The sequence below is a fragment of the Bos indicus x Bos taurus genome, chromosome 19 (assembly GCF_003369695.1).
Source record: "Bos indicus x Bos taurus breed Angus x Brahman F1 hybrid chromosome 19, Bos_hybrid_MaternalHap_v2.0, whole genome shotgun sequence".
NCBI lineage: Eukaryota > Metazoa > Chordata > Mammalia > Artiodactyla > Bovidae > Bos > Bos indicus x Bos taurus.
Window position 1 is genome coordinate 47,073,736 of NC_040094.1, and position 20,123 is coordinate 47,093,858.

General features: G+C 39.7%; 1 protein-coding gene across 5 annotated transcripts in view; it reads right to left on the reverse strand.

Moving 5' to 3' along the window:
• KANSL1 (KAT8 regulatory NSL complex subunit 1) overlaps nucleotides 1-20,123 on the reverse strand; it is a 170,898-nt gene that overhangs the window by 8,699 nt on the left and 142,076 nt on the right. For all 5 annotated transcript variants that reach the window (XM_027517457.1, XM_027517459.1, XM_027517460.1 and 2 more), the window contains 2 exons: nucleotides 9,254-9,425; nucleotides 138-320 (listed from right to left, as the gene is read on the reverse strand). In XM_027517457.1, the coding sequence (XP_027373258.1) occupies nucleotides 138-320; nucleotides 9,254-9,425 (355 nt within the window). The remainder of the gene's footprint in view (nucleotides 1-137; nucleotides 321-9,253; nucleotides 9,426-20,123) is intronic.

Consider the following 20,123-nt stretch of genomic DNA (forward strand, 5'->3'; position numbering starts at 1 on the left):
AGAAGACTGTGGGCTGAACTTGCATCTGTCAACTGTCGCTCCCAACCCCATCACACTGCCATGGCCATACCAGTAACCTGAGAACATCAGAGGAATAGAAAAGTAATTGGAGGACGCTATGGACCCCTGAAACTTACTGGCTGTTGTTAGGAAGGAGTTGACCAACTTGTGCCTGTCTTTACGAGTTGGATCTGGCAGACTGCCTGGCATGGGTGCTCTGTGCTTAAGTGAAAACTTTTTTGGAGGTTTGATTTTGTCAAAAGGCTTGTTCTGCCATTGAGATTTCAGCATGCTCTGGAAGTGCAGGCCTGTGGGAACATCTGCAAGAAACACAAAACGCCACCATCAGTCCAGACCCCTGGGCTCCGGCTCTCCAGGGAGCGAGACCCACCTAACACCCTTCTCTTATGTGCCCAGTGGTGGGATGACTGCGAGGAATAAGCACTGTCAAGGGGAACATCTGTTTATTGGAACATCACTGAAGGTCACTCTTCTACTCACAGGGAGGTCACTGCCGCCTTTTATTTTCAAGTTCCAAACAAAACCAAGATCTATGATGGTCTTTTCTTTGTTCTTGTGTTCCGCTAAATCTGTTAAACTCTATTGGTTTCAAAGACTGATAAACATCCTGTTCTTATTCTTCTAGAAACTGAAACATTTCAAGGTATTTCTTTCAACATAAAGTTAATCAGGACATATATTCCTTCAACAACTATTTATTGTCTGCTACTTTATCAGGCACTGGATTGGGCACTGCCTCTTTCCCTAGTAAGAACTAGATCATTTCGCCCTCCTTCCTCCAGACCTCCACCCCCTTCCCTATCTGGGGATTATCTAGGTTTTTAAGTGATGAGCTAATATTGAAATATTACAAATTAAATCTTTTAGACTTAACTATAACTTCTACCTTTTGGGGGGAGTTCACTACTCTTTCTTGCATCTTTCCATTTTGTTAGTTTCCTTTTTTTATTTTCCTAAGAATGTGGACTTGAGTTTGAGTCATTTCTTTAGAAAGAGCATTTCAAGATTAAAACCAGTTTTCTCTCAGATCCTTAAAGCTATTACTACAGTGTCACCAATATGATGGAATTTGACTCAATCATTTGTAGGTTCTTTTAAACTTTTGGTGGGAAAAAAAAAGCTTGTTGTGGTATTGTATCGACTCAGCCAATTTGGGGCAAACTCCAATACCAAATCTTTCAATCTGCGAACGTGGTATTTCTCTCCATTTTCTTTTATTTCCTCTCATCAGCGTTGGGTGGTTTTCATTGTACAGTTCTTATACACATTTTGTTAAATTGATTGAGTACTTCATATTTTTGATGACTTACAAATGATAATGTCATCATTATCACTTTTTAAAAGTTGTTTATAATTGCTTACTACTAGTATGTAGGAATACAGTAATTTTTAATATAGTGGCCTGTATCCTGTGTTCTTCTTAAATCTATCATTAAGTTTTGTTAGCTGTTGTGGAATCCTTAGAACTTTCTACAACACAAGTACATCATTTACAAAATGCTGCTTTACTTTCTTTCCAACCTGTATGCCTTTATTTCTACATCTTGCCCTATTACTCTGTCTAGAACCTCTAGTGGCAATCTGAACTTTACATTTTCCTTTTCTAGTCTCATTCTGAAACTTCACCACCAGGGATACAGGTGGGTCTTTCTTCAGGGTTCTGAAAAATTTCTCCTTTTACATCTGAAGATCAGCACATCTCACTTTAGCTCTCAGTTCCTCCTGGGAATCAATCATTAACCACCTGAGATATACTCAGAAGTCCCAGTCCCTGAGTCCATACTCGGCACTGCAGCACAGAATGAAACATCGCTGCACTATGGAAAAGGGTTAAAATCTAGCCTAGCTGTATTTCAGAACAAGTCCAGATCTATCACCCAAATGCCCAGGTCCCATTCCTGGTTTTCTGTCCTTTTTCAGTGTGGGCAAAGAACCGTCCCCCTACCGGCTGCTACCTGACAAGAGTTTACTCAAAAGCATGGGCTTTGGGCTCCTTTTTCCTAGTTTTTTTCTCTATAGTTATCTTGCCTTACATCTTTCAAAAATCACTACAACCTCTGGAATGCCTTCTTTTTCTAGAACTACTTAATATTTATTATATTTAATGTACTTGGAGGACTTCCCTGCTGGCTCAGATGGTAAAGTGTCTGCCTAAAACGCCAGAGACCCGAGTTTGTTCCCTGGGTCGGGAAGATGCTCTGGAGAAGGAAAGGGCAATGCACTCCAGTACTCTTGCCTGGAAAATCCCATGGATGGAGGAGTGTGGTAGGCTACAGTCCATGGGGTCACAAAGAGTCGGACATGACTGAGCGATTTCACTTCACTTCAAACATTAATGGGGTTCTGGCTCCCAGGGAGAGTAGAGGATGTGCTCAATCTGAACTAGGAATGGGGCGGGGGGCAAAGAAGAGGGGGGTGAGTGAACATTAAAAAACCCATTATATTGTGGCTGGTGCTGTGTATTACTTCACCTTCATAACAATTCCATGATGCATTACTATGCTCCTTTTAATGACAGAAAACAGATTTAGAAAGGTGAGTTAACTTGTCAAGGTTACACAGTTTAGTAACTAACACTGTGCAAGCTCAGCTGTGTCTGACTCTTTGAGACCCCACTGACTTCAGCCTGTCAGGCTCCTCTCAGCTCATGGCATTTTCTAGGCAAGAATACTGGACTGGGTTGCCATTTCCTCCTTTAGGGATCAGAAAGGAACAAGTAACATTCAAACTCAAGTCTGTAAAATCCTAAAACTCATACTCTTAGCCACTACACCATGAAATTATTCTTTGGCCCAAAGAATTAATGCTTAAGTGTGTTAGCTGCTCAGTCATGTGCAACTCTTTGTGATCCCATAGACTACAGCCCGCCAGGCTCCTCTGTCCATGGCACTCTCCAGGGGACCTTCCCAACCCAGGGATCAAACCTGGATCTCTTGCACTGCAGGCAAATTCTTTACCATCTGAGACACCAGGAAAACCCAGAGAATGGAGCAGTTTAATTCTGAGGTGGAATCTGATAGTTCTCAAATTATTCCCAAGGAAGTGGAGAGTATACAATATTTTTCAAAAGAGTTCTGCAGTGTAGCAAAACTTAACTCTTTCCTATAGCACAGACTATGTATTTTATGACTCTTCAAAGAATAAGACACATCTCTGGGAACAGTGCTCTTGTGAATTTTTTTCCATAATCATTCTTTCTTTTACACATTTAAAAACAAATTCACCTATCATAACCCTTAAAATAAATGATCAATCAGCTTTCAGCCAGGCCAAGGATATCAGAGCTCACTGTACGCCTAGCCCTTAGAGCCCGCCCAAGCCCCTCAATAAAATGGCTTGATTATCCCACACCCCAAAGGTCAAATGTTAAAAAAAAAAAAAAAAATTTTTTTTTTTTAAATCTCCCACATAAGAATTGAGTTTAGAAGTATTAATCAAATTGAATTAAATTTAGGGGAATTTTAATTAATTAAAACTTCTTTGCTCAGAGTGGTTGGGGAAAAGGGTGTACTGGAAATAAAGCACTGTCTACAGAAATTCTGAAAGCTGGGCTGAGTTCAAAGGTATAAAGAAGGCTCAAGAAGTGGGGGAACACCTCTTCTATATCCCAGGACATCCCCTGCATCAGCAAAAGAGTTACTCTCACTTGGCAAAGGCTGGTTTTTCTTATTTGGTCTTTTTGGGGGCTGTACCACATGGCATGTGGGATCTTCTCCAACCAGGGATCGAACCCATGCCCCCTGCATTGGGAGTGTGCAGTCTTAACCACTGGACCATGAGGGAAGTCTGCATAGGCTGTTTAATGGGACCACAAAAGCATAGTGATTTTATTCCTCCCACTCTTTTATAGTGCAAATAAGCAGTCCTGGACACAGGGCCTGGTTCCATCACTGAGTAGGAGGATAGAACAAGAACAAATCACTTGGCTGGGCCTCAGCATCTTCATCTGTAAAATGAGGCAGCAAGATCTGATCAGGGCTGGAGATACCCCAGCACACATGCTCTAACTCTCTCACCTCTTCTGTCTGCTGCAGGCACAGGCTCCTGGCAGTACTCGCTGTTGTACCCCAAGACCTTAGACCTGTCTCAAATAATTAGTTAATTAATCTAATTATAAATCAATCTCACTAAGCACAAGAGAGAAAAAAATGTATGTTATTGCTAGACTAGATGACTACTGTGCCTCTCAACTCTAACACGTTTAATTAATGACTTTTCATCTAAAACTCCACTCCTAACCCTTACCCCACCCCCATTTTAAATGCTCAGAAGTAAAAACTGGCACAAGTGTAAACCATTACCTTGTGCTCTGGAGTTGGGTATTAAGCAGAATCAAGAGCAACTTCCCCTATAAAACCCACTGAATAAGCTGTTAGGGATAACTGTTTATGGGACTCAGGCTACTATACATTGCTAGAAGTTTGCTGTGTTTTAGCAGCTTTCATATAAAAGTGAAGAGAGACTCAGTTAAATTCCCCAAAATCAGTGAACAAAAATGATCTCTTAGGAACTGCTAGTCTGAGTTCCTGCTCTGAGTAATAACACCTGGGATCCACACAGAGCTACAATTCTGAAAATAGACACAGAGGACCTGAAAGTAAGCAAAGAAAGAGTTCACACCTGCATAGGCAATGGCCATTAAAGTGGTATTAACCAGGCAGGAGGGTACAGATCCTTAACCAGGTCAATGACAAGAAACATTACCTTAGTTTGCCATTTCCTCAAACAAAAAGAATACTTTAGCTTCAGGCCCGCCAGAGTCTGACATTCCATGATCCACCATTTTCTCAAGCACACTTTCTCATGGTGTTCAGTCACGCTCACTTCCTCCTCCTGCTGGTAAGCTGCAATAGCCTCATGGATACAGCTAGTTGTCTTGGCAAGCTCTCTCAAAAGAGCAGAGCTCTTCGAGGCCAGCAGGTGGTGCTCTTATTAAGCACAAACCTAAGTCAACATGCTTTTCCCCAAGGTTGCTGCTGCTGCTAAGTCGTTTCAGTTGTGTCCGACTCTGTGCGACCCCATAGACCCCATAGACGGCAGCCCACCAGGCTCCGCCGTCCCTGGGATTCTCCAGGCAAGAACACTGGAGTGGGTCGCCATTTCCTTCTCCAATGCATGAAAGTGAAAAGTGAAAGTGAAGTCGCTCAGTTGTGTCCGACTCTTTGTGACCCCATGACTGCAGCCTACCAGGCTCCTCCGTCCATGGGATTTTCCAGGCAAGAGTACTGGAGTGGGTTGCCATTATACATCCTCTATTTCAAGCTAAGCTTTAGCTGGCTTGATTACATGAGGTAATAAGGAAACAAGCTCCTGTTTCTGGAATACTGAAGGGTTGAATGAGTGAAGTCGCTCAGTCATGTCCGACTCTTTGCGACCCTATGGACAGCAGCCCACCAGGCTCCTCCGTCCACAGGATTTTCTAGTCAAGAGTACTGGAGTGGGTTGCCATTTCCTTCTCCAGGGGATCTTCCCGACCCAGGGATCTAACCCAGGTCTCCAACATGGCAGGCAGACACTTTACCTCTGAGCCACCAGAGGACTAAAGGGTTATCACACCCTAATGTCTCCACCTTCCAGCCAGGGAGCAGTTCCTAAAATGAATGGGAGTGGCTAAGGTGTGGTAAGGTGGGAGATGAACTCTAGGATTAAGAGCTACAATTGGTTCCCATCCCAACAAGTACACACACTGGCTAGGGAAGCATCAGTAAAACTACAGAAAATGAAAAGCTGGATGTCCTGCCATCTTTAAATGTATTCTAGAGAAGAACGGGGTGGCCTGGAGGTCAGCTTTGACCCACACAGTATGCTGGTTGCTAGTCTTCACTGTTACTATTATACACAAAAAGATCTGGGGAATCTCAATATTTCAGGAGACACTATTCACATCTTCATGGCCCTGGCAATCTTCCAGTTTACAAATGTGGCATTCTGTATTCTGAGTGTGGCGGTTGTCTGAATCAAGTAAAAAATCCCAATAGTCACAATATTAGACACAGTAATTAGGTCCCTGGGTTGAGTCACAGAAAGTCTACTGTATTCATAGGCAGATATGTTAATGCTCAACTTGAGAAAGTAAAAAATATATATACTATTCTTTACTTTCTCATAAAGAGAATTTAATGACCATCTCTCTTGTCCAAACTCCAATGTCATAATTAGGATATGTGTGTGTGTTTGTGTGTGTGACTGACACAAGGGAGAGAGTGGGGAAAGGCAAGAGTGGAAAAAGGGGGTAGGTGGGGAGAGAAGACAAGAGACAGGAAAAGACCACAGGGACTACAGAATGATGGAACAGGAGATGGCAGGCAGGTGTCTTGGGCATATTTAGGTGATGGGAGAGAATTCACAACTATACAAGGTAATACTGTTGGCAAAGCATGATCAACATATTTATCAGCTGATACTGATTCAACAGGCAAAAGATCTTATCAGAATCTTAATATAACTATATAGATTTCAGGCTTCTTTATTCAAATACGAGACCATGCAATTCAACACTGTAATCTTAAGAGAATAACTCAACAAATGTTCTGGAGTCGTCTTGGTGTCTCTGCCTGAAGCTGCAGCCTGGAAATGGGCAGAAATCTGACTTCTCTTAATAACCTGGCTGGGGAGAAGCATGAATTATACTGAAAAGAAGGACAGGAATCAGATTACTTGGGTTTAAATTTTGGAGACTGCTACATCAGCTATGTAGCCTGAGATAAACCACAACCTCTCTAAGCCTATTTCTTGATATGTAAAACTGAAGTAACTTTACAAGATTACTGAGAAAACCAAATGAGACAAGAAATAAGAGAAGTGCATATAAACTATAAATGCTATACAAATATTATCTTAAGTTACATGAGCCATAATCCAAATCGCAGGAGAGGGTAAAAGTCAATGACTCTGGAATCTGAAGCATAGAGGAAAATGTTTCGTGTTTTCCAGTCATTATATTCTAAAGTGTATTTACTGCTCCATCACTCCTGATCTAAACCCTTGCCTAGTTTACTGTTCATATGTTTCAAGTATTCTAAATATTTCCACTCTTAGGAGAAGTCACATGGCAGCAAGACTATTACACCATGCCCTTTCTTACAGTTGGAGGGAGTTTTAATAATAAGGCTTGGGGAAGCTAACAGATTTAGATGACCAAGAAAGAATCCAATCATTTGAAGAACAGATAAGACATCTGAGGGGATTATGGCCATCTAATAGTTTGATGAACTGTCAATTAGATGAGGGGATTTTCTAGGATAGTTCATCAGCAATGACTGCTTTTATAAATAAAGTTTTATTTAAACAGTCACACCCACCTCCTTATACATAGTCTACATACTGGTTTTGTGCTACAAAGGCAGAGCTGCCTAGTTCCAACACTGACTAAACCTAGACAGTATGATCCATAAAGCCCAATTTATGTGTCCCTTTAAGAAAAAGATAATATACCACTCATGCTAAAAACCTGATTTTCTTCACATACCACTAAGTAAATTTTACATCCAACATAATTCTCATTCCCCAGACCCCAATTTTTGTTACCTTCCTTTCAAAAACGTGTACAGACTATCTGTAAGGTGCTATGAAGGACAGAGTAAGGAGAGAAACATAGTCCCTTATCCTCAGAGAACTTAAGTATTCTGGTGGTTGGGGCCAGATGGGGAGATTATCTGCAAACCAATGAAACCAATCCAAATTATGAAAACACTGGCTTCTGTAGTCTATAGAGTAGTTTTCAACATTTTTGCTCATGAACTCCTCACCATTTGAAATGTAATTTTTCTTTATTTAGATTTTTTTTCTCGCCACACCAAGAGGCTTGTGAGATCTCAGTTCCCTAACCAGGGACTGAACCTAGGCCCTTGGCAGTGAAAGAGCAGAGTCCTAACCACTGGACTGCCAGGGAATTCCAAAATGTAATTTTTAGAAAAATTATAAACTCAGGACAATTATAGGCCTCCCTGGTGGCTCAGTGGTAAAGAATCTGCAGGACACACAGGTTCAATCCCTAGTCTGCGAAGATTCCACATGACACAGAGCACAGAAGCCCCCCATGTGCCGCAACTATTGAGCCTGTGCTCTAGAGCGCGGGAGCCTAACTACTGAAGCCCAGACGACACAACCACTGAAGCCCAAATTGCTCTAGAGCCTGTGCTCCGCAACAAGAGAAGTCACTGCAACAAGAGGCCCGTATACCACAACCAAGAGTAAACACCTGCTCACGGCAACTAGGGAAAAGCCCATGCACGCAGCAACGAAGACCCAGTGCAGCCAAAACACATAAATTATATATAAAACAGAAAAAGACCCTTTTTCTATATAAAAAAGAAACTAAAGTATACATTAAAAATATTTTATACCAACACCCTGGCATGTTAAAATCTATTTCTTCAATCAGACTTCAGTCCCAGTAAAATCTACTTTCAGTTATCGATTATTTTTAAAATTTAAATACTGTATAGTTGATGTGCAATATGTTAATTTCACATGTCAGTTATTAATTCTAAACGTAAATTATTATTCTCAAGTAACAGAAAAGGTAGAGGATCTTTCCAGACGTTATATACAAAAAAAATACTGTACCTCCATCTTCATTATTTATTCAAATTTCCTTTTATTTAACTCCCACAGGATTCTTCTTCAGGAGCCATGAACTCTTGAGATGGCTCCTTTGGTGTCCCTACTGCCCAAGGTTTTTATACTCTGGGGGATGAGCAAGACCCACAGCAAGACTCAATATGGATAAGAGGAGTGACTTTCTTTTATGAGGTGGGAGAAAAGCAATTATGAAAAAGGAGGTGGAAGAGAAAATCAGCAGACATAGAGGCTTATCAGGTAGATCAACTTAAAACAAAACAAAACAAAACAAAACCCAGCACATGCGAACTCTGAGGATCTATGCTTGCGTACTCCTGAGAAAGCAGTCACGTAACCATTGCATGTATACCCCCCGTATGAAGACATTCTCCTCGAACAGTGCTGCCCATGCTTTCACATCATAACACAGGCAACTGTCTCACCCTCACCACCTGAAAGCTTAGGGCGAAATCTCTTAGCAAGCTGTAATGTTTTAGTGGCACATTCTGGTCGAGGGGATCTGTTGTGCATGATGTGCAAAATCCTAAGAGAATATCCTGTTGACAGTAATACCTGGACAGTACCTGGACTGTACCAGAATCTTGGCCAACTGTCTTTCACTTTGAACCCTTTAAGTCTCACTCATTAGACTTCATGGAGCCTTTCTTACCATCTGGAAATGCTAGAACCGGGTGAACACAGGAGTCCAACTGGGATAGGCGTTCCAACAGAGGGGCTTCGTAGTGGATTTCTGGAGGCATGGTGCTGGCACTGCCTGAGCCGCACAGCGCGCAGGAAGGGTTCACATCACAGCCAGAACGCACTGTGCTATTCCGGTGAACCTGGGAAAAGCCAGATAACACTCAATTCAGGGTCTGATAAAAACTCAGCTCCCCATTCAGTATCCCAAAGATTCAAAATTCCCTCTCTCTAGATGCATATATGACAGAGTTAACAAAATGTTTGATCAGTTTGTTAAAAGATTTCCATTTCTCCAACACACTAACTTTCAAAGTAATTAACTAATAAATCCACTTCTTCTCCAATGAAGCTTTCTAATTATGTGAAGCCCATTTAAGTGCTTACTGAGAACACTTTACAATACCTGTATGTTTCTACCACCATGATGCTTTTCCACCGTCTGCTACAGTGATCTGCTTCAGATTTCTAGGTAGAACATGACTTGCCCTCTTCAGCAACTTCATCCACTAAAGAGCCTTACTAATGAATAACCAACCACACCTTTCCTGTTCTTTTCGTATCTCCAAAAAAAGAATTCCAGGAGGCCTGAAACAACATGGCAAGTTTCCCTCGACTACACTCATTAGCTGCTCTTTAACCTAGCCTGAAATCTACTGTTATAAAGCTCATATTTAATGAAAACGAATTTGGTATGGTGAGTGTTCATACCCATAGTCTTGGCGTTAATTAGATTAATTCCAAGGGGATACAAATCATTTTCATTAAACTTCTTTTGTATACATGTGGGCACCGTAAGAAATAACCTCCCTAGTTAAGTCCACAGTGAAAAATAATCTAAGTTTTCAAACGATGTACTTCTGTTTTGTTTTTAAATGATAGGATTTTTTTTAATTGTATGCTTTGAACTTCAGGTCATGCTGAATGCAGGATCCTTAGGTTCTAGTGTTAGGATTTGGCATTTGCCAAATCATGACCATGCAAAGTCACCCAGGCAGCATACAGTCCTAGAAGAATGACTTGCCTGTGGAATGACACTATGACATGGGATGCTAGGAGCAAGGGAGTATCAGAATAAAGACAAAAGGGTAGCACTGAAACTCTGTAACGACTGCGAGAACTACATCTAGTTTCAGCACACACATCTCTTGAAAGCTGTTTGCCTTCACGGACATGCACAGAAGAAAGATAAATATGAGAACAATTCGGTCTTTATCAACCTTCCTCAACTCCCTCCTCCTTGCAGCAACATAGATGGGTGGTATTCAAATAAGGCCCTGTGAAGGTCAGACTGGACAGCTTACACTAAAGTAAAAGAATTCTAGTAAGCAACAACTGTTGTCTCTGAAAGGAAATTACACCAACTAAATATGCACTTTTGGTAGACAACATTAACTGGTACTGTTTTGGAAAAAAAATACCTCTTGCAACCTATTTAAACCAGGGCTGGATTTCTGGGGGAGATAACATTTTGAGGTAGAGAAAGAGGGACCTGCATTACCAGGGACAAAAACCAGAGACCCACCAGTAGATGAACGGGAGAATTTAAGTAATTAGAATCCAAAAACTGCACCAAAACTTTAAATACTGACTAGATTAGAAAAATATATAAAAGTCAACACAAGAAATCTTAAAAGGGAGGTATATTTTCTCCTCATGAAGTAAACCATTACATGAACTAGCTCTCCAAGTGGGCAATGAACAACATTCCATTTTTTTTACGGCTAGAGTGTATCCCTTAAGTCATTAAGAGACTGGATGTAAAGTAAAAAGAATACGACAAGAAAACCAAACTAAGAATAAAATTAAAGTAAAAGCTGAAATTACCAAAAGAAAAAATACATGACAGAAACAGCAAATTCAAGAACTGCTCTTTTGGAATTCCCCCTTGCTCTTCCCAAACCCACCTCAAGAAAGGGGTAGACAGGATAGAGCAACTAATTACATAAACAGTAAGACTGGCCTAATGAAGAGAAAAAGGGAAAGATGCAAACATATAAGAACTTAAAAAAAGCACTAGCTAAGCGATAAACCACTTAACCACTGGATCAACCGGGAAGTCTGCTAGCATAATTTATTAAGAGAAAATTTGGTGAATTTTTTGAAGGATAGTTTGGGCAACTTTAAACACACACACACACACACACACACACACACACACACACACACACACACACAAAACAAGATGTCAAATTATACACACAAATTTTATTTATTAAAAAAAAAAAAACCCACAAAAAAAGAAAAACAACCTACCATGAGCAAGTGTGATTTACTCCTGGATATCAAAACTATTTGACATTAGTGTATCAATTAACACAATTTCATGCTGGCCATTCAACATTTCTACTTAGATGTCTTAAGAGGCAACCAAAGTTAAGTGACTTCAAAACCGTGCTCCTAACTCTTCTCTACTTTCAGTAGCTCAGTCTTAAAATCCCTGGACTCATCCTAAACTCCATTCCTTCCTCATACCCCCAAAACCAGTCATGAAATCTTGTCAACTCTGCCTTCTAAAAGTATCCAAGATCTGACTACTTTATACCACCCTCAACTGCAGTTCTTATTTGGGTTTCTTAAATAGTCTCCTAATTGGTGTTCCTGCTTGCCCCTCCCTTCAACTATTGTGTAATCTTGTTTCACAACCTTAATCAAACCATGATGCAGTTCTCTGCTCAAAACCTTCTCACAAGGAATAAAAGTCAAAGTTCTTGCAATGGTACACACAAAGCCCTACGCCATCTGTTACTTCTGTCCCTTTTCTGACTTCATTTCCCTTTCCTGCTTTTCTCCTAGCTCATGCCACCAGTTCCTCTGACTTCCCTGCTACTTCCCCAAAATGGTAGGCAAATTTCCGGATCACAGACCTTTACACTTGGCCCTTCTATTAGCTCCAAGCTTATTCCCTCACCTCAGGTCTTTTTCTCAAATGTCATCCTCTTAAAAACAACTTTTATTTAGAAACATACAAGTGAGAAAAGAGTCTCTATTCTTGACTGTGACAAAAAAAACACATTCTGGAATAAGTTTAACTGACATTTTAGGCACAAAGCTTAAAGTTATTAATTTGTAATTGCTACAAATTAATCTATAATCAAATTCAATAGGCTTTTGGTACAGAAGGGAGAAGACACAAATGGAATTTAAACCAACTACAGACCAGAAGAATAAATGCTAAGGGGGAAAGTTCCCAGGAAATTTCTGATAAGCAAAGGCAGAAGGGAGTGATTTGCTGACCACATGTTAAAAATATGACACAGGGATAGCAAAAGGTGGGGTGGGGGGAGAAGCTGGATTTCTACTTCACGTCAAAATAAATCCCAAAGGTATTAAAAAGATTTAAATTATGTTTATTAAATTACATTATTAAATTATGTTTTAAATTATTTATTAAATTATTATGTTTAAACTGTAAAAGAAAAACCATGGGGCAACATCCAGTAGTTAAAAGTGTGAGCAATGGGGCCAGGCTGTTTGAGCCCTGACTCTGCTGCTGCTGCTAAGTCACATCAGTCGTGTCTGACTCGGTGCGACCCACACAGACGGTAGCCCACCAGGCTCCTCTGTCCCTGGGATTTTCCAGGCAAGAACAATGGAGTGGGTTGCCATTGCCTTCTCCAATGCATGAAAGTGAAAAGTGAAAGTGAAGTCGCTCAGTTGTGTCCAACTCTTAGCAACCCAATGGACTGCAGCCCACCAGGCTCCTCCATCCATGGGATTTTCCAGGCAAGAGTACTGGAGTGGGGTGCCATTGCCTTCTCCGCCTAACTCTGCTACTGAGCTGTATAAACTTAGACAAGTTACTTAATGGCTTCATTCATAATAACAGCTGCTTATGTGACAAGGCTGTTGTGAAAATAAAAATCACTTAGAATAGTGTCTGGTATCAACTCTGTTACTTGTATAGTCATACAAAACACACTATTTTCATTTATAATTGAAGATGGGAAAACAAGGACATCAACCTTAAAGATCATTGATATTAAATCCTAGCTTTCATGTTACTGTGTGACCCCTCAAATTTATTCATCTGTTAATAAAGGATCCATATTGCCAATTTCATGCGACTGTGAGAAATATGATTTTGCAAGCTATTAAAATACTACACGAGTGCTAGCTATGTCAGAGTTTCTCACAAAGGCACTACTGACACTTAAGAGCCTGATAATTTTTTATCGGGAGGAGCTGTCCTGTGCACGGAAGTAGCAGCTTCCTGGCCTCTACTCACAGTGCAAGTAATACCCTCCCTCCCACCTCTGTGACAACCAGAACTGACCACAAGGTTAAACGTTTCCTAGGGTGGGCAAGCAGGTCAAGATCATTGAGAACCAGGTGGCTCAAGTTACGATGATCATTCTTAGTAAAATTCAAAGCAGAGGCACCCATTAAATATTAATAGTGAGAAAGAAGAAATGCCTCAAGACTACATCAGTCAAGGCGGAAGGACTCAAGAGCAAGAGTGAAGAGGTTTCCAAGAAACAAAATGGTAACTAGAACATAGAAAATAATTTCAATGGCTTGAATAACTCAAATATATTTAAATAGATGACTTCATAATCACACACACTAACCTCTCCACAAAGACTTTATTGACTGTCCTTGGAAGATGGCAGGAAATCAACTTATTACTTGAAAATTGGTAGATAAAAGGATATCAACACAAATCATGCTCCACCCCACAGACTGTACTTAAGGGTAAACCAATAGTAGAAAAGGGCATTTTTCTCTTTAAAGACATAGTCTAGCTAATAAACAAAGAATAAATGGTATGAATAGAACATAACTTCAACTCCTGATGCAACAAGTGGGTCCAGGCAATGGCCATTACTGACTAAAAACACAAGAGAGACAAGATATTACATGTCTTCTCATGTAAGTGTCCTTACCAAAACAAAAACCTAGATTTAAGTTTCTATATGCAGACTTGAATGCACTAAAAGAGATTAAGGACTATACAGAGGGATGGATATAATGGTAAAATGTGGTCAATGCTACCAGTAGAATCTACGGGATGCAGCTGCTCACCGCAGAATTCACACAGTGACACTATGTTTGCATAACATCATAAGGAAATTTTGGAAAAGAAAACAACGACCCCACAGAATTTCTTCTGGCCATGATGGATTAAGAATGATCATGCTTATCTTTTAGCCATAAACTAGGAAACCAGACAACACACAGCTTAAGACAGAACAAATGAGGTAGTCTGTGACTGTCCCGGCTTTCTGCCTGGACACACAACACAGACTGCTCAGCAGGTGAGGGGTTCCAGGCAGAGCGTGATGGTTCCACTGAGTTGAGGAAACAAACTCCCAGAGACTGTAGTGCAGAGGCTCAGGTGACGGATAACTATGAGGCAGAATTCTTCAGAAGAGGAAGCCATACAGAAAAAGAGCTCCAGAAATCATCATGAGATTCCCTCAGGTGTTCATGGAATACTAAGAATCCCACGTAGAGTTAAACTTCATCAGGTCAGGCGAAGATCCACCAAGTAGCTATGGACTGAACAGTTCCCAGAGCTCACAGTGGCAGAAAGACTTCCCCACTGTGACCGGTCAAGTGGCATGGAACATTCAGAAAAGACCCCAGAAGACCCGGGTTACTCTACACCCTTCTAATAAAGGAAAAACGGAATCTCAAATAACTTGGCTGCCAACAAAACAAAGCCTCTTTAAAGGAAGATAATATAATCTCTATGCTTCAATCATGTAAAATTAAATGTCCAACATCCAAAAAAACATTGTTAGATATGCCAAGAGGCGAGAAAGTTATACCACAGGTATACTACAATCAGAAAATTCTAAGTCACAAAATAAATAACTGGAATAACCCAGTTTTCTCAACAAATAAATTACAAGGAAAGGGGGTATGATGGATAGCTTACAGCAAACCAACACTTACTGAGAACTAGAACAGCCAGATTTAAAAAGAAAAAAAAGCAAATATAACTTTAAGATATGAGAGAAATGTTAAAACAATGACAATACTGAGGAGCCAAGATTCCAGAGGGGGAAGAACCATTGAAGTGTTGCTTCTTTTTGGGAACAATGGGTGATTTCCGAGTGATGCTTAGAATCTGGTGCCCTGATGGAGGGTCACTTCTGGGTACAGAGAAATGAGCAGAGGTTCTGATGATTTTGTAGGGCTGAAGGGACAACTTTAGAGACTTCAAAAGCCAAATTCACAGTGAAAAGAAAGGACAGGAAACTACAAATGGCATGTCAGGTGCTCCCATTCCTAAGGCATTTGGAAAATTCTGAAGCTGGGATGGGTAGGAGGCTAAAAAGCTAAGCAGAAAGCCTCTGGACGGCAGAGTTTCTGGTGGGCTCACTGAGGAAGAGACTACAATTAAGAGTTCATGATACACATGAGGGCACTGGTCACTGAATCAGTTGGAAATGGGAATAAGAAACAAGGCTGTGCCTTAAGAAAGGACCACTTTTTATGTGACATCTAAAATGCCAAGTATACTGGTATTAAGAAGTATATGTAACATAAAAATCAAGTGTATGTGCACAGCAATTAAAACAGTAAATGCAAGTGTACCAAATACTGAAAGAAAATATACAGTCGTCTAACCTTTTATTTTCCTACAACCTTATGTAGACTGCTTGAAAACAAAATGGCATCAGTAAATCAATGTTGTGAATAAAGTCACCATATTTTATATTTATTTCAGCATACTTAAACAAAAAAAACACCTACTTCATCTACTCATGATTTTACAATGAGATGTTAGGAAATGGAAAATGTTGGTCGGTAAAGGCTTCATTTTCAATGTCAGTATTGCCAAGTATCCAAATATCACCTACAAAGAGATTACAGAACAGAAAGCAGATGTTCTGAAATGATTCTCTTGGAATCATTGTAAATCATGCACATGCTTAATCAGGATTACTTTACCAAGGTTACCATTATCAAGTAAGTTTGGGAAACAAAATAAGATACTCTTTCAAACAGAAGACTTTTAAGTCTTTAATGTCTTTTACAAATCTCAGAGTGGAAGACATGGCATGAGGTGCTCTCTGAATTGATTTACCCATCACATTACAGTGGTGGCAGATACCTCAAACCATCTATGAGCTCATCACTACTCTGAAGTCAAGACAGTTACTACACCTGCTGCTAACTCTTGTTATTTAGGAGATCCAACCAGTCAATCCTAAAGGAAATCAGCCCTGAATGTTTACTGGAAGGACTGATGCTGAAGCTGAAACTCCAATAATTTGGTTCTGGCCACCTGATGTGAAGAACCAACTCACTGGAAAAGATCCTAATGCTGGGAAAGATTGAAGGCAAGAGGAGAAGTGGACGACAGAAGACGAGATGGTTGGATGGCATCACTGATGAAATGGACATGAGTTTGAGTAGGCTCCGGGAGTTGGTGACAGACAGGGAAGCCTGGCATGCTGTAGTCCAGGGGTCACAAAGAGTCAGACATGACTGAGCTACTGAACTGAACTGAAGAAATTTATATACCACAAAATTTAACAACTGTTTCAACATACTTGGTTTCCCCTATAAGCTAATGTCTTTTATTTTGTGCATTAAAAAAAAATTATTCTGATAAAATTCCACAGACTTGATCACACTGCCAAAGGCTTGATTAGGAGAAAGAAATTCCGAGATGCAAGAAACAGAAAAGAATTCAACGCCAAGGCTGGTCTTGGGATAACAGCCAGAGAAGTGGCAAGGAAGTTTAAAATCTACTCCGTATTTTGGTGGAAAAAGCCAACTGCAAGAAAGTGAAAGCCTAGTCCCAACCTACCTTCATGTAAGAGGTCCAAATTCACCTGAATTCTGGAAGTCTCTTCAGAAGCTAATGGAAAAACTGTGATGTAAGGACACTTTCACAGTCCAGGGATCACAAGACTCCTACAGAAAACATGCCTCCCTGGCCATGGCCCCAGACGAGCTATGAAAGGTTATTGTAAATCATACAAGAACACAGACCGTTATAAGGAAGTCACTATAGAAATAGGAAGAAGCGGTCTTCAGTGAACTAGAAATAGAAAAATTAGAAAACAACTTTTAATAAGTATATTAAATTTTTTCATAGTGATAATGAGAGGAACACAAGTCATGAGACAAGTACAGGATAAAAAAGTTTCTAAAAGTACTTAAGAGGGTGTTTCTAAAAGTAACTGATTCTAAGGAAAAAAGTACACACTGAAATAAAAAATCCAACTGGTAAAAAAAACTAGTGTTCCTCCTGACGAAGAGGAGGAACAGTAAGAGAAGACGACATGAAATAAAGCATAGGAAGACAGATATGAAATGCAAAGTATAAAAAGAAATGAAGCAATATGGAACAGAGAATGAAGATCAACAACAATACACAGACATTTATATTTAAAAAGAGAGAACAGAAAAGGAAAAATTGGAAGAAATAACAATTAGAAAAATTTCAAAACTCAAGCCAAATAAGAACTCTCAGAATGAGGGTGTAAAAACCAAGACCTACTGGCTAAAAACCAATTCTTACATCTAAATATGTCCTTGATATTGCAAAACATAGAAACAAAACACACACACACACACACACACACAACACCCAAAAGTAAGGGACTGGTGTAAAGATTCTAGTTACCAGAGAGAAGATACAGATAATCCATAAAGAAACAATTAAACTGATACCAGAATTTTCAACAATAAGTATTGGAAGGCAATGAAATTATCTTCAAAGTGCTGAATACAAAAGTTTACATGTAGTTAAGTCATCATTCAAGAATAAAGGCAAAATATAACTGTGTATTCACAAATACACACATACGTATATACACATTTCACACAGAAACGTTAACTCTGTATGTTTTTAATATATAGACTTCACAGCTCATACCACTATTTGAAGGCTACCACATGTATTCATCAAGAATGGAATGGGATGTAAGAAGCAACAGTAAACAAGAATGGCAAAAGTGTTGGTAAATGTAAATAAGTAATTAAGTATGAACTTAATGACTAATTTGGGAGGGACTGAAAAGATAACTAAAATAATAAAAACAAATTACAGATAAATAAATTACTGACACAAAAACTGAAAACAAAGAGATGGAAAAGGATGTATCTAGCAAGTGTACTTACCAAAGAAACCCATTTAAAGTTAAAGCATGAAGAGAGATCAAAAGGGAAACAACATAATGATTAACATGAAGAAGAAATAACAATCATTAACTAGGATGTACCAAACCAGCCATCCTAGAACTATATGAACACATATGAATAAAAAAAAAATAGAAATGAGGATGGGGAAACAAGAGAGGTGGTTTAAGGGTATAAACTGACTACTAGTTGATAAGTCCTGGAGATCTAATGCACAGTACAATGAATTATAGATGATACCACTGTATTATTAGCAACAAATGTGCTAAGAGACTAGATCTTAATTATTCTCACCACAAGAAAGAAATGACAACTATGTGACATGATAGAGGTGTTAGGGTTAGCTCAGGCTATAATGGCAATCAAATTGCACTGTAACTGGCACAATACACATAGCGAACAGATTTCAAGCAAACCAACAGAAGGCAGACCAAAGGATACAGAAGATATGAACACAATAAGTCAAAGATATGAGTTAAATTTAGAACCCTGAAGTCAAGAAACAGGATACAAATATACACACCCACACAAGCAGTGCCTTTTAAGGAAATGTGGACTATTTTACAAAAGCTGAACTAAAATTATGTATATCAACATGGAGATCTTGAAAACACAATACTGAATTAACACACCCCCCCCCCCAACCAAAAACACACACCAAAAAACCAAAACCAACTTGCAGAATATGTACAACATGACAGCATTACTGCATTTTGTGCTCTTTGGTTACCTCTTTCTAGTGGCAAGAAAGAAGATAAAGGAGATAAAAGAGAATAAAAGGACCACTGGTGATCTATAACTTTCTTTTAATATTAAAAAAAAAAACACACATGAAGTAAAAAAAATTAAAATATTAGCATTTAGCATGGTGCATACATCAATGCTTGTTACACCGGTCTTTATACATCACAGAATTAAAATAAACAGGGAAGGAGGCAGGTAAACCTGTAATTTTTTCTATACAAAGGGAACTTAAGTTCTTCACATAATAAATTTAGTAATACAGAAGAGTGCAGGGGGAATAAAGGAAAGTTCAAGTATTAATATTTCAGAGCAAAGGTATATTAAGTTTGAAAACTGCTGAAATCCAAGAATCAAATTGGGAACAGCACCGATCAGTCTGTCTTGTAGATTCAGAATGAGAAAAGGATTCAACTATCTTATGAGCAGCAACGACAAGGACCAATGGCCAGTGTACTAAGAATAGCGACACCTTCCCAGACCCTATCTCCAAATTCATGTCTGCTCAGAACCACAGAATGTGACCGTTAATTGTAAACTGAGTCTGCATATGAATCAGTTTAATATGAAGTACTACCGGATTTGCTGCTGTTTAGTCACTAAGTCATGCCCCACTCTTTGTGACCCCAAGGACTGCAGCCCACCAGGATCCTCTGTCCACAGGATTTCCCAGGCAAGAATACTGGAGTGGGGTGCCATTTCCTTTTCCAGAGGATCTTCCCAACCTAGGGATCGAATCCACATCTCCTTCCTTGCAGGAAGACCTCTTTGCCGTTGAGCAACCAGGCCTTAAATCCAATGACAGGCATCCTTATAAGGCTACATGAGAACACAGACACACTGGGAAGGTGATCATGTGAAGATGGAAGCAGAGATGGGAACTATGATGCTTCAAGCCAAAGGATGCTAAGGCTGCCTGCAGAAAGTGGCAAGAAAGGATTCTTCCCTGGAGCTTTCAGAGGCCAGACAAGGGTTGACACTGATTTCAATGTCAG